Source organism: Erythrolamprus reginae, chromosome 2, assembly GCF_031021105.1.
Source record: "Erythrolamprus reginae isolate rEryReg1 chromosome 2, rEryReg1.hap1, whole genome shotgun sequence".
In the NCBI taxonomy this organism is placed as follows: Eukaryota; Metazoa; Chordata; class Lepidosauria; order Squamata; family Dipsadidae; genus Erythrolamprus; species Erythrolamprus reginae.
In genome coordinates, this window is record NC_091951.1 from 172,386,735 (window position 1) to 172,402,425 (window position 15,691).

Here is a 15,691-nt window from a genome sequence, read left to right on the forward strand (position 1 = left end):
ATACTGTACAGTAGTTGTCATCATAAACCAGCATAACCAGACAAACTGTGAATCCTATCAAGAATTTCTTACTACTACCGTACCATTATGTACTACTGCAGTGTTGGATGTGTTTTAAATCTGATTGATGCAGCGTTTTGGGATGCAATTTATGGACAGCAATGTTATATATGTTCTGTTCGGGAATGCTGCGAAATGGAACGTCTCCTACGTCTTACTTTTGGGGGATGCCTTATATTAGGCAATGCTACAAAACCTCTCCTATGTCTTACTTTTGCGGGTGACTTATATTAGGCAATTCTACGAAACCTCTCCTATGTCTTACTTTCGGGGGTGATTTATTTTCAGGGAAACAGGGTACTACACTCGTCGGCCAGGGGACTAGGTTCTAATGGCCCCAAGCCTGGTGGCACAGATAGGTCTTTAAACTTTTATGGAAGGCGAGGAGAGTGGAAGCAGTGTGAATCTCTGGGGGGGGGAGCTGATTCAAGAGGGCAGGGCCCCCCACAGAGAAGGCTCTTCAATTGCTTTTAGAAACTGGAAAACACTTTAAACTGCCATTTTAAAAGGTTGGAGGAATCCTAACCTTTTAGCCTAAGGTTTTGTCTTTCAAAGCTTGAGTTGGGATTATTAAGGCTTTCTTTGACTATTGGACATATTCGTATTGGATGATTTGGTTTTGATTGGTTTATATAGTTTGTTTCTACAAGACATCAACAACATTTTCTGTATAGATGTTGGAAAATGCCCAGCCAGGCAAGCAGGAGGAATCAAGTGGGGAGTTAGTCTTTAATCATTTTGCAACCACAAGAGATCCAGGGCTGCCCTATTCCAACCTCTATGAAACCTTATCTGTTCCCAAGGGAAGACAATTTCTGGGGAGATTCCTATATTATAGACAGAATACAATAGAAGAGTTAGCTTGAACTCTTCCTTTGTGGCTCTAGTTATTTGTGCTGCACGATAGTGTGTGTGTGTGTGTGTGTGTGTGTGTGAGAGAGAGAGAGAAATTGATTTTACTTAATTTTTTGAAGTACTGTACATCATGGCTATACTGTAAATGCAGATTCCTGAAAGAAAGATGCACATATCTGTTTTGATATTTGGGTTTGTTTTTTATTTCTAGTAATGGAAGTTCTTTTGATTAAGAAAGTTCACACAAATCATACAAAATAATTCTTAAACTTTGAAAATGGGATAAATGATCTGTAGCGCGGCTCAGTAAATAATCGAAACGATGAAGCGTGTTGTAACTGCTTTGACATTTCAATAAGAAAGAAATGTTTAAGGGCTGATTTAGTGGGCCCCAACTGCCCATAGCCACTGCCATATAGCTATCCTCCGAAGGAGTTGATGGGTAAGTGGAGGTTGCAGAGGGCTGCGTGTTATGTGGAAGTGAACGCCTTGCTTTCTGATTGGCTCTGACTTCCTGCTGGGAGGCAGGAGGGAGGCAAGACACATTGAAGCGGGAAATGTTAACATTTGGTGATGTATGAAAAGAATGGCTATGCAACCATCCCCAAAGGACAGCTGCATACTTTCTGTGCAGTGCTGTGCGCTTGAAGCCTAGTCCAACTTTTGTGATGTACTTGATCAGCCCATTAAGAGTTGTCATTTTAGTCTCTTCATCCCCCCCCCCCCCAAAAAAAAAAAGAAAAAAGGGTTGGGACAGTCCTTGCCTGCATATCTGGACAGCATCGAACAGAAGATTGTGACATTCCCAGCCTATGTGTCCTGTTCAAACTCAGCTTCGTATAGGATGTTGTATTCTGTATTTCAGAGAGTGCATTAAATCGTGGTTCAACTTCAGACAAGTCTGGAGTTCCCTTCCTCCTTCCGAATACTGTGTAAGGTACCTGTGTTGCTGGGAAACAAGCAATATCTAACTTCAATAAATAACTAACGCATATACATATATATGGTTTGCTTTCCCATTGCCGTTTTATCCAGGGTCTGGGCTTGCTTGTAAACTTGCAAAACATTCTATTTTGAGCTTCTATATCTGCAAGAAATTGCTGGATTGGAGCATTAAGTTAATCCATATACCAAATGGCATTTCCATGAACTGCAGTCATCCATCTAATAAAGATGCCAGGGTCACAGTTGGTAACCATTAGTTTCATGCTCTGCTTGGATACCTCCCAGAGACATCTAATCAGCTCCTTTTGGACATGAAACGCTCGCCTAGAGGTTTGTTCTCACAATGGATTTCTTATGTTCTTACCAGCTAGAGTTGTAATAAGAACTAAATGTAACATCAAAAGGGGGGAACATGACAAAAAGCAAAATTTCCACACCATACTATATTGAAGTCCATGGTTAAAACAGCTTAATTTAAAAAACAGCCTTTTTGAAAAATGTACCAGCAAGCAACGTATAATTAAGGACGAAACAACTGGAGATTGTAAATCTCAGCTTTTTCTTTTTTTCTTTTTTTACAAGTAACCTCTTATGGATTGTTTCCAGATGTAAGAGATTCCTCCTCCCTCCCCCCTCCTATTTTGTAACCTTAGCCTTCAGCTGAGTCTCTTCCTGAAGAATACTAAATACTGGCCAAAATACCAGCAGGACAATATGGTTCCTGTTTTGAAGTCTACTCAAAATTGAGGGGAAGAATTAACTCATTGCTGCCCAACCTCTACTCCTTAAAAACATGGGGAGGTGTGTTTTTTCAAAACGTTTCCCTGTTTCTGAAATAAGTGTGCTTAAGTTTTTGCTGGCACATGTGCTGTATCTGCTTCGTTTTAAGCACAAACTGTTATATAAATGTGATGGGGAAAAGGAATCCTCAATCTGAGTATTGCATTGGCAGTTCTGTGTTAGCAAAAACTTCAGAAGAGAAGGATTTAGGGGTAGTGATTTCTGACAGTCTCAAAATGGGTGAGCAGTGTGGTTGGGCGGTAGGAAAAGCAAGTAGGATGCTTGGCTGCATAGCTAGAGGTATAACAAGCAGGAAGAGGGAGATTGTGTTCCCCTTATATAGAGCGCTGGTGAGACCACATTTGGAATACTGTGTTCAGTTCTGGAGACCTCAGCTACAAAAAGATATTGACAAAATTGAATGGGTCCAAAGACGGGCTACAAGAATGGTGGAAGGTCTTAAGCCTAAAACGTATCAGGAAAGACTTCATGAACTCAATCTGTATAGTCTGGAGGACAGAAGGAAAAGGGAGGACATGATCGAAACATCTAAATATGTCAAAGGGTTAAATAAGGTTCAGGAGGGAAGTGTTTTTAATAGGAAAGTGAACACAAGAACAAGGGGTCACAATCTGAAGTTAGTTGGGGGAAAGATCAAAAGCAACGTGAGAAAATATTATTTCACTGAAAGAGTGGTAGATCCTTGGAACAAACTTCCAGCAGACGTGGTTGGTAAATCCACAGTAACTGAATTTAAACATGCCTGGGATAAACATATATCCATTGTAAGATGAAATACAGGAAATAGTATAAGGGCAGACTAGATGGACCATGAGGTCTTTTTCTGCTGTCAGTCTTCTATGTTTCTATGTTTCTATGGCTTCTAAAATAAACCTAGATTCACACACACACGTTGGAAGAAAAATCTGGTCCAGGAGAAAGACACTGGAAATAAAATGGGGGCAGGATGCAGAAAAGAAGGTCTTTGTTTATTTGGTAGCCAGAAACTTCAGCAAGAGCAGCATGTTTCTGAGATGATTGACAAAATGGGCTTGAGAGTAGGTGGGGTTTTTTACATTCTTTCGGGCTTTGTGATTGAGATGCTTGTTCCTGTGCAGGAATATATCCTTCAGTATTTTAATGGCTGTGGCCAGATTCCCATGGGGTCATGTACAGGTCATGGCTGGCTCTATAGGCAAAAGGGGAAATGGAAATACTAGGTGTTTTGTTTGAGCTAATCTTGTCAGTTTTGGCTTGCCTTCTTGTGTTGCTTATTTGGAGTCTCTGTTTATGAACAGATTGGGCCAGACTTTCTGAATGGATACAAAATCTCAATTCCTAAAGCTTAGCTTCTTCTTGCTTTCTTCCTTTGTTAAGATTTTTCTCCTCTTCTCTTTTGGGAGAAATATTCTATCCTGCCTCTTTTAAATATTAAGATAAGAATATTTTAATGTGGGGAGGGGAGCACCTAATTACACTTATACAAATATATTGGCCAGGAGAAGCAGGCCACTTAAAGGTTCATTACTTTTAGATTTCTTATGTCATACAGGGCAGATAATATTCCCTTGTAACTTGAAAAAGAGGGAATAAATTTTTAGTTCTTGCTCCTTTTTCTGTTTGACTTCCTTTTCTTAGAAAACAAGATTATCTCACATTTTATGATTGCTACTTAATACAGGTAGCCCTCGACTTACAACAATTCTTTCCCCCCCCATTTTTTTTATTTTTCTCTTCTACATCACATACAAATTAATATGCATATGCCTTAAAATATTAAAATAAAATGCATAGTAGTAGTACATTTTATCAATCATTCAAAGTCAGTATCTTATTCCGTCCAGCTGCTAATTCACAGTCTTCCTGATTATCTGCCTAATAGATGCCATTCTGTATTAGATCTTCCTTCCCTACCTTTTCAGTTTTTTGATTCAGTTCTAATTTCCAAGATATTCTCTTCGAGTTATTATTTTCTATATTTCTTGTATCTCCACCAGCTTTTTTAAAGCAAAGCTCCTCACTCCTTAGGTATTACTTACAGTTCTTTTAAAGTTTTTTTTACTCCATGGTCTCCATTTGCTATGTAGCCATTCTTTAATTTCCTGTCTCCTCCCCCCCCCCTTTAACTGTTAAAGTACTTTTCTAATATTTTCTTTCGTCAAAATCACTCACCAGCTTCTGTTTTCTTCACACTCTCCAACACTTAGCTTTAGAATCCTCTTCCCAGTTGACTCCATTCTTTCTAATTTAATCCTGCTGTTTGTGGCTGCCGCAGCTAGGACAACACAACATCATTTTTCGTTCCTGCAGTCCGAGAGAACAGAGCTCGATCCCTGGAGGTTTGCTGCCCCTAACTTACCAGCAGGTGCTTCTCTTTTCCCCTACCCCTACAGGGTGGTTCTAATCCAGTTCTGACTGAACCAGGTCTCTTGACTGCGTAGATATCAGGGTCCCCAGCAGAGTGCGGGGAACTCTGTAGCATCGCGGCCTTGGCCACTCCCCTTATCCGACTTACAACAATTCAGTTAGTGACCATTTCAAGTTACAGGGCCTCTTATGATTGTTTTTCACATAATTGTTGAGATATCCTTATAGTTGTGATCAAAATGTGGATGCTGGGCAACTGACATGTATTTATGACGGTTACAGAATCCTGGGGCTATGTGATCACCTTTTGCAAACTTCTGCTAGGCAAAGTCAATGGGGAAGCCAAATTTACCAAACAACCGTGTTACTCACTTAACAGCTGCAGTGATTCGCTTAACAACAGTGGCCAGAAAGATCGTAAGATGGGGCAAAACTCACTTGATAACTCTCTTGCTTAGCAGTAGAAATTTTGGGCTCAATTGCGACCATAAATTAAGGACTATGTCTCAGGATTTCCTCGTAGTCATAACCATAGATTCCAAATGGTTAAATGAAACTTGAAAGATAGCCTTTCCTGTTTTTCCTTGTGTTAAGTTGTGTATATTCTGCCGTTTAGGCCATGCCATGACATCAATTTGTTTGAAATTTCTTCTCACATAGCAGTTTTCTAGATACTTCCGACGGCTAACATTATTAAATATAACATCTGAACGCATTATCTGTTCTGGAGATTCTGACAATAAATGCTAATGAAAACTACATAGAAACATAGAAGACTGACGGCAGAAAAAGACCTCATGGTCCATCTAGTCTGCCCTTATACTATTTCCTGTATTTTATCTTACAATGGATATATGTTTTTCCCAGGCATGTTTAAATTCAGTTACTATGGATTTACCAACCATGTCTGCTGGAAGTTTGTTCCAAGGATCTACTACTCTTTCAGTAAAATAATATTTTCTCATGTTGCCTTTGATCTTTCCCCCAACTAACTTCAGATTGTGTCCCCTTGTTCTTGTGTTCACTTTCCTATTAAAAACGCTTCCCTCCTGAACCTTATTTAACCCTTTAACGTATTTAAATGTTTCGATCATGTCCCCCCTTTTCCTTCTGTCCTCCAGACTATACAGATTGAGTTCATTAAGTCTTTCCTGATATGTTTTATACTTAAGACCTTCCACCATTCTTGTAGCTCGTCTTTGGACCCGTTCAATTTTGTCAATATCTTTTTGTAGGTGAGGTCTCCAGAACTGAACACAGTACTCCAAATGTGGTCTCACCAGCACTCTATATAAGGGGATCACAATCTCCCTCTTCCTGCTTGTTATACCTCTAGCTATGCAGCCAAGCATCCTACTTGCTTTTCCTACCGCCCGACCACACTGCTCACCCATTTTGAGACTGTCAGAAATCACTACCCCTAAATCCTTCTCTTCTGAAGTTTTTGCTAACACAGAACTGCCAATGCAATACTCAGATTGAGGATTCCTTTTCCCCAAGTGCATTATTTTACATTTGGAAACATTAAACTACAGTTTCCATTGCTTTGACCATTTATCTAGTAAAGCTAAATTATTTACCATATTACAGACCCCTCCAGGAATATCAACCCTATTGCACACTTTGAGCTTGTTTAAATAATGAAAAAGTGGGACACCTGTTCATAAATAAATAAATGGAGGAGTGTTTAGTCTGAAAGTGGTACCCTGTAGAGAAAACTGAACTGTTTTTCAAAGGAATGATTTAAAGATAAAAAACAGTTCTATTGAGAAGGAAAAGCAACAAACTGTGACACGGTGGCAAACATCTCTTAATTAATGCTGACGGGCAGAATGTTACTTCTCTCAATATGATAGGAAAAAATAACTGTATGGCAAATAGCTAGATAATAGATTAGATCGTTCATCTAGCTATATTATTCAGAGCATCAGGTATGTTATGCAGCATAACTGGCAGAGATTTTCATTATCATTTGCTCTTGTATCATTTTAGCTAGAGGCCACTGATCCAATGAAGGCCTTCCCATATGCAAAACATGAGGGTGGCAGGTTTTCCCAATCCTAGAAATTTTCAATATTTAAGAAAGATAAATTGAGGCAAATTGAAATGATCTCATCTACTAGAGTAGCTTTCCCAAAGCTGGTAAGCGTTGTGAGCGTTGAATACCGACATATTTTGGGATGGTAGGCTTTGGATTTCCGTATATATTGAGAAACACCAGATGGGAGAGAGCTGAATTACATTGCATTAATCAAGGACGTGGTTTATATTAACATTTTTTTCCTAAATATAACTGTTTTTTCTCCCTTCTTTCTTTTCACAGAATTGAAACAGTTGGCCAGCAGGACAGGAAAGATAGTATTGGCGTTTGTGTTGAGCAGCTGAATGGCTATGATTCTTTGCAACGGGATAGAGCTGTGTGCATTAGTACCAATGGTGAGTTGCAAAAAGATCTGATTTGGCCAACCTTCTCACTTGCAATCTTCACTGTGTCCTAGTGCATTGTTGTTTTAAGACCTACTGTATACAGAATGATTGTGGTATGGCACGGAGGAATCCTAAATAGGTGATGGAAAGTAATAAATGTGATTTCCCAAGGAAGGTGTGCAAAAAAGCAGTATCTTGGGAAAGAGGTATATCAAGACATGGATGTCCATGTTGTAACAGGCTTTTAATTTCCAACTCATGTTTGACCAGGTAGTTTAGTTTGTTTATTTATTCATTTATTTGTTTGTTTGGATTTCTATGCCCCCATTCTCTGTAGACTCAGGGTGGCTTACAAAACAAGAATAAATACAAAATGCAACATATAAGAAGCCCAAACATAAAATCTGATTCTAAAACCCCAAGATTATTAAAAACAGGCATCAACATTCATTGTATCACAATCATACACTCATATCATCGGACAGAGCAGGATGCCAGTGCTCAATGGTCCCAGGTCTGCCAGCAAAGTTTACTTTAATTTATTGCCATTGCACATGGTACAACGAAATTAAATGCCATCTCCAGTGTACATTATAACTATACAAATAAAAACACAAGCATACATCTTTTACATTCTGGAATTGAAAACCTGATATTGCACTATACCGTAGAATTCAATATGGTTATTGCTCTATTTTTCCTTGTTTTTATTATCCTGTACCGTCTGCCAGATGGTAATAGTTCAAAAAGAAGAGTGTGCAAGATGAGATGGATCTTTAAGAATGTTTTGGAAGCTCTTCCAAAGAGGGCAACCAATGATTCTCTGAACAATGATATTTACCCTTTGGAATGCTTTCCTATCTGCCACTGTACAACTGGGCAAACTATACATAGAATCTCTATATCTTCTGACCTTGCACTATTTTGCACAGCTTTACATCTCCACCCCATGCCCAGTCAACGAAGCGGTGGAAGTGATGTGCCGGTGCCTGGAGGCTGTTGGGGCCTGGATGGGTGTCAACAGACTCAAGCTCAACCCGGATAAGACGGAGTGGCTGTGGGTTCTGCCTCCCAAGGACAATCCCATCTGTCCGTCCATCACCCTGGGGGGGGAATTGTTGACCCCCTCAGAGAGGGTCCGCAACTTGGGCGTCCTCCTCGATCCACAGCTCACATTAGAACAACATCTTTCAGCTGTGGCGAGGGGGGCGTTTGCCCAGGTTCGCCTGGTGCACCAGTTGCGGCCCTATCTGGACCGGGACTCATTGCTCACAGTCACTCATGCCCTCATCACCTCGAGGTTCGACTACTGTAATGCTCTCTACATGGGGCTACCTTTGAAAAGTGTTCGGAAACTTCAGATCGTGCAAAATGCAGCTGCGAGAGCAGTCATGGGCCTACCTAGGTATGCCCATGTTTCACCATCACTCCGCAGTCTGCATTGGCTGCCGATCAATTTCCGGTCACAATTCAAAGTGTTGGTTATGACCTTTAAAGCCCTTCATGGCATCGGACCAGAATATCTCCGAGACCGCCTCCTGCCGCACGAATCCCAGCGACCGATTAGGTCCCACAGAGTGGGCCTTCTCCGGGTCCCGTCAACTAAACAATGTCGGTTGGCGGGCCCCAGGGGAAGAGCCTTCTCTGTGGCGGCCCCGGCCCTCTGGAACCAACTCCCCCCGGAGATTAGAACTGCCCCTACTCTTCCTGCCTTCCGTAAACTCCTTAAAACCCACCTTTGCCGTCAGGCATGGGGGAACTGAAACATCTCCCCCTGGGCACGTTTAATTTATGCATGGTATGTCTGTGTGTATGACTGTTAGTATATGGGGTTTTTAAATATTTAAATATTTTAAATTTGCCTGATTGCTTATGATTTGTTTCTACATGTTGTGAGCCGCCCCGAGTCTTCGGAGAGGGGCGGCATACAAATCTAAGTAATAAAATAAATAAATAAAATAAAATTTCTTGGAGTTTTTCTATGCTCTGGCTGGCGTCAGCTTTGATGGTGTCCATCCATCATGTTCTTCGATAACACGATTTCCTCTTAACATCATCATAAACGCATGAAGACCACTAAATTCTAGGTTTTATGTCATTAAGCTTCTGAACTGAGAGTGTAGCCCTTGACCCCAAACAATTAGGCAACCTTTACAACAATTTTTTTTAAAGATTTGCTATACCACTTGTAAATAATAATTGTGAACTGAGAAAATAATTTCCCCTTTTTTTCTTGCTGCTAGTATGGCAAATGAGTGCTACTGATGTGTGTGTCAGACACGGTGGAATAGTGTGGGAGTCCTAACTATTTTGGGGGCAATAGGCACTTTTATAAAATGGCCTTTCTTGGGAGGTTTAACTATTAATAACTTTTTGGTAAGGAGTCCAACTGATGAGAATGTTCTGCTACTGCAGAGGTCTTCAAACTTGGCAGCTTTAAGACCTGTGGACTTCAATTCCCAGAATTCTCCAGCCAGCATAGCTTACAGAAGGTGAATTCAGAAAGCTCAGAAGTTTTCTGAAGATTTCTATGGGAAATGGGAAAACTCTTCTGTGACTGGGTAGGCTCACCAGCACTTCTTATCTATTGCAGGAGCTGTTTTTGTCAATGGAAAAGAGATGACCAACCAGTTGCCGGCAGTGACTTCAGGGTCAGCTGTAACCTTCGACATGGAAACTGTGAATTTAGGGCCCTGCAATAATAATGGAGGGAACTTCAAATTCAGAGTGACAATTAGTTCCAACAACAGGGAAGTGGTCTTTGACTGGGTACTTGATGAATGCTGTGACTCTCTGTATTTTGGATGCTCCTTCTCCTATCCCGGCTGGAAAGTGTTGGTGTTCTAACTCTTAGACTGAGAAGTAGTTGTCTTTAGGTGGCATCATTGAAAGGATTTGGACTCCATTGACACAATTATTTTTGCTCATCCAGGCTGTTAAATCTGTATGTCTTTGATGTACTGCTCTCGGTTCAGTGAGCTGCTTTGATGCCACTTTTCTGTGAGATAAACATTACTTGAACTCTGTCTTCTCTACTGGATTCACCTAAAATATTGGTGAAATGCTGAGTAACCTGGAAAAGTTATGTAAGCTGTTGTGTTTGCTATCGACATCATGTGTTTTGAGTATTATTATTATTTTTAGAACAGCTCTCTTGTTTGGATGTTCTCCAGAGGGACTGGACATGATCTTCTACAATCTCTAGTCAAGGACTTAATGAAAGGGGGATTATAGGAGTTGTGGTCCACCTCTGGAGATCAGCAAGAGAGGGACTGGTTTTGGAAGAAAAAGGTAGAGATGATTCTGTTATACTGTGGTCCTGCTAGTAATGCTTGGTTATGAGTTTGCCTTGTGTTATTCTTTGGCTCAGGGTTAATGGACCAAAATTGTATGTATGCTTTCCTCTTCACCAGAGTTCGGTACTGAAATGCTGTACCTCAACCTGCTCCTGTGAAAAGCTTTCTGTCCACTGGGCAATAAGACCTTTTTGGCCCCTACATTATTTTTATCCTTCAGTGCCTTGCTATTTACTGCAGAAGAAATCTGAGCCGCAACCTTTGTTTTGGCGAGCATACGATACCGACGTGCCTTAGTTTGATGCTTCTGTTGAGCAATATTGCACACGTGGAAGGGAAAATTTCATCCATGGTATTTGTTAACTTCAGCGGCATTTCCCCCGCTCCTCTGTGCTCGTTGCAGGGCCTTCTACAGCTTGTGCCTTTTCCAAGATGATATCACACAGTCCAAAGAAGTATTTAGGGTGCAAATGTTTTAGTCCACTGATGGCTAACTTTTTCCAGACCGAGCGCCTAATGCAGGCGCACCCAAACCCACAAAATGCGATGTGTGCCCCTATGCATGAACCTTGCTCCCGCAGGCATGCACCCCATATGCACCTTGCTCACTCATAGGCAAGCGCGGGCCCTGCATGCGCCCTGCCCCTGCATTTGCTCCTGCCCCCTGTGCATGTATGTGCAGGCCCACCACATGCTACTTGCCCCTATGTGCTCTCCTCCACATGCCACAAGCGCACACAGCCCCAACACACATGACTCACCTCCACGCATGCGCGGCAGATCCGATGATCAGCTGGCTGGCTAGAGGTGCACGCATATGTGTGGTGGAGCTGAACTCGGCTGATGAAGGCCACCTGTGGTGTTCCCCATCATGGTTTTCAACCTTTCCTGAACAAATTGTACGGAGCCTAGAGTAAGTAAATTATGTTTTCCATGCCTTTCTTTACCTAGACTTGCGTTCAGGTAAATTTTATAGAAAGTGGGGTCGGGCCAACAGGATATGCAAGCCAACTTGAAAACGAGGAGGTACCATATAGAAAAGAATGCCTTGTAGAGAACTCTTTGGCAACTTTTTCCCCCCATGCTTTTTAGAATTTAGTTGACTTAACCAAGTTAGTAGACGAGCCAGGTACTAACTTTAAGCAGAGTAACAGCTGAAGCTTTCTTGCTCTCAGACTCTGCGGTTAATCACCATTTTGCTGTTTTGACCTTGGGTAAGTGAATTCCCTCTTTTTGGGATCTCCTTTGTGTGATTAAATGGCCAGCATGCCCACCTCCCAAAATGGGAATCCAGTCTTGGCAGCTTGCCACGGGATACTCCTATTTCCTTGCAATTGGCGTATCCCGTTAAGCAAGATTTGCAGCCAGTTTCTTTCTTAAACTTTTAAGTCTTCGATCTCAGGCCCAAAGGCTTTCGCTGCAGTCCCTAGCTGCCATACCCCATCTGATAAATAAGCAAAGAAAGGAACCGCTGATTAAAAAGAAGAGCAAAATTCCTTTCTTCCCTTCTTATGTGGTGGGATTGCCAGCTAGGAGTTACTCTGGTTTTAGCACAGAGTAAAAGTTGTCACCCAGTATTAATATCTGATTAATGGGTAGTAGATTTTTTGGCTCAGGAATATGTAACATAAGGAATATGTAACCGTATCTTGTGGTCTATTGCAATCTGATGTTTCCTAGCTTCATTTCCTGTTGGTTATCAGAATTTATGGGGTGGAAGTCCCAATATTTCTGGAGGCAGGATTTTGGGGAAGGCTGATGGCTAACTCTGTGGAGCAGAATCTAAATAAAAATGGTTAGCCCACCTCCCCCCAATCTCAATATATCCTGTAAAAAGCTGGGATTTAAGGAATATACAATCCTACCCCTGTCCCTCATCAGTTTAAAATCAAGCCATACCAAAATTCTTTCCTTCTACAGTACATAAACCATCACCTTGCCTTATTTCATGTGAACATAGACTGGGAAAGGATAATAATGTAAGAATATCAAATGCAAACCAGATAATCCATACATTTTTAAAATTTTCATTATTGATCTCTGTGAAAACCTATCAGGTTCCCCTTCCCCTCAAAAAGGAATGAGATACTTCAGTTCACCTTTAGCTTTGTATGTTCATTATATTATACTGTAGTAGGTTGGAAGCTCCCCCTTCTTTTTAGAATGCTATACATAAACTGGGATTTGCAAAGGTATGCAGATGTATGCAGTTTCCTCTTGCCACAGGACATTTGCAATCTCATGTATACCATACAAAATGCCTTTACAATGTTCTAAAATCAGTAACTTTTTTTTCTACATCTGGTGACAAACGGAATGGAAGACATAGTCCAAATGTTCTACTTTTAGAAGACCAAAAATGTAAATCATGCTATCCAGATGTCTCAGTTGTAGTTCTTATCCTTCCCTTGGATAAGGCTGTTTTTTTTTAGAAAAATAGCTGTGAAACAGGAAAGCTACCCAAAATCTTACCTTTAACTTGATACAAGCAGCAAAAATGTTCAAAAGAAATCAGTATTTTAGAGCCATAAGAATTCTGAAAAATTGGATTCTTTTTTCAGACAGTATTCATACGAGATGGCAATACTTGGAGGCGGAGTTAGCATGGAATTGTTTTGTATGCACTTGTATGTATTTACCTCAAGATACTTTGTATTATGACTTTTTAATAAAGATTTGACTTTATTGTACCCTATCCAGTTGTGGTGAAATCTTTTATCTGGAGCTTCTCATTCATCCTGGTCATGGTTGCTCAAAAGGTGTTTTTCATTTTAAAGGCAGCTGGACTTTCTGATTTAAATTAGGAAGTCCAGCTGCCTTTAAAATAAAAAATAACTTTGGGTCTTTTCTCTGTTGATCTTCAGAGATACTACATCAGGAGATAATGGCAAAATAGAAGATAAAATATTTAAACCGCTTAAAAATATGCTGTAGAAAGCTAAGGAGATTTTTGCAATCAAATTTTATAAATTTATTTTATAAATCCTACATTCCTAAAAGTATTGATGGTGTCATTGGCCTCATATCCAGGAATTTTCAAGTATTTGTACACACGAATAGAGGCGAGACTCAAAAGTTGTAGAATGGGATGCAGAATGAATCAGTTACATTTTAAATGTTTTTGGCTAATATTAGTAAATACACCAACAGGGAAAAAAATGAGCCTTGTTTCTGTTGTGCTAGGACCCAAATTCTTTGCAAGTGTCCGATTGAAACTTCAGGTACAGAAAGTTAGGAGCCAAAAATTAAATCACTTATTTTATTCACTGTTTAAATACTGAAGAAGGTGCTTATGTTTGTTACCTTTAGTACCAAAACAAGATAGCGGAGAAGCAATACACAGAATAAGCCTTCAGGGCGTAACAGTTTTATTCCCCAGAAACACTCTGCTGAACATTGCACCAGCTCATCATGGAACATAAGAGTTTAGTAAATGTATGAACAGAGATATACATATATTTGCCGATTTATATCTAACACAGAAAAATTGATCTTAGAAATAGCTGATCACCACTCTTTAAAGTGGGGCAGTGGTGGTGGTTCAGCAGTTAAAATGTTGATCTTGTCAGCTAGAAAGCTAGCAGCTTGGGTTCAAGACCCGAGTGCCACACAATGGGGGTGAGCTCCCATCCTTACTCCGGCCAACATTCTCTACAATTGATTTTCACTATGAACAACTGAAACTATAGGAAAATGATGAAAGGGCAATATCTCTATGTAGATACTAAACTAGAAAAGAAAGAAGCATGAACAATTGAGCAGACTAATTATCAAGTTTTTAAGCAATTACATTTAATGCTTTGAATTCAGCACACTACTAATAGCAGCTGAACTAAAGCGCTAGAACCTTTTGATGAATTCCCATTAGAAATATGTGGTCAACTTAAAACAATTTACAACTGTTCAAAAGTAACAATAGTGCTGAAAAAATGTGATTTGTGACTGGCCCTCACACTTAAAACTACTGGTGTGTCCCTATGGTCACCTGATCAAAATTTGGGCACTTTTCAATCGGTGTGTGTGCGTATACACAAACACATTGCAGTAACCCAGTCACAATTGCCATTTGAATCTTCCTAGGGACACCTGACAAGCAAAATCAATGGATGAAACTTAATAATCTTGGTAAAAAATGTAAAATAGATTCACTTAATAATGTACATTACTGTATTTGGTAGGTTGATTCAGCTCTGCACACAACACTGAAAAGTGCCATTTGTATCAAACTCAGGCCGCACTAACATTAAACTTTGATATTGAGGTGGGGGCCGTAAACTATTGTCCCAAGGGCCACAGTTGGCCTGCGAGCTGCGAGTTTGAGACCCCTGGCCTAAATGGAAATACAGTGGTACATGTACTTAAGAACGCCTCTACTTAAGAACTTTTCTAGATAAGAACCGGGTGTTCTTTTTTTGCCTCTTCTTAAGAACCATTTTGTACTTAAGAACCCAAGCCTGGAAAAATTTCCCAGGAAATTTGAGAATGGCATGAAGGCCCAGCCAGTTTCCTGCCATTCCCTTTAATCCCGGCCATCTTGGGCCTTTCTGGGCTGTCAGAGGACCCTTTCGGTGGCGCTTAAGGAGGCTTTGGCAGTCCAGAGTGAACAAAGCATTTTCCTTTCTCTGGCTGCTTGGAGAGGGAATAAACCTCTGCCAGTACCCAGAGAAAAGAAACACTCGCTTCACTCTGGGCAGTGACTGTCCTCCTCTTCTTCCTCTTCCTCCCCCAATTCCTAGCTTTTATTTCTTTCCTAATGGGTTTGCACACATTAGTTGCTTTTACATTGATTCCTATGGGAAAAATTGTTTCTACTTACAAACGTTTCTACTTAAGAACCTGGTCATGGAACGAATTAAGTTCTTAAGTAGAGGTACCAATGTACTGCGTTGCGCCCCATCCACCCCGCTCTGAATTCACTTCGGCATATACAGTATATGAAAAGATTCAACACGACACCTTGG

The 15,691-nt window shown here is 40.5% G+C and overlaps 1 protein-coding gene across 1 annotated transcript in view; it reads left to right on the top strand.

The window, feature by feature from the left end:
* Positions 1–13,425, top strand: part of CRLF3 (cytokine receptor like factor 3) — a 39,460-nt gene extending 26,035 nt beyond the window's left edge. The window contains exons 7-8 of the mRNA XM_070740443.1: positions 7,331–7,443; positions 10,028–13,425. Coding sequence (XP_070596544.1) covers positions 7,331–7,443; positions 10,028–10,281 — 367 coding nt within the window. The 3' untranslated portion in view covers positions 10,282–13,425. The remainder of the gene's footprint in view (positions 1–7,330; positions 7,444–10,027) is intronic.
* The last annotated feature ends 2,266 nt before the right edge of the window (positions 13,426–15,691 follow it).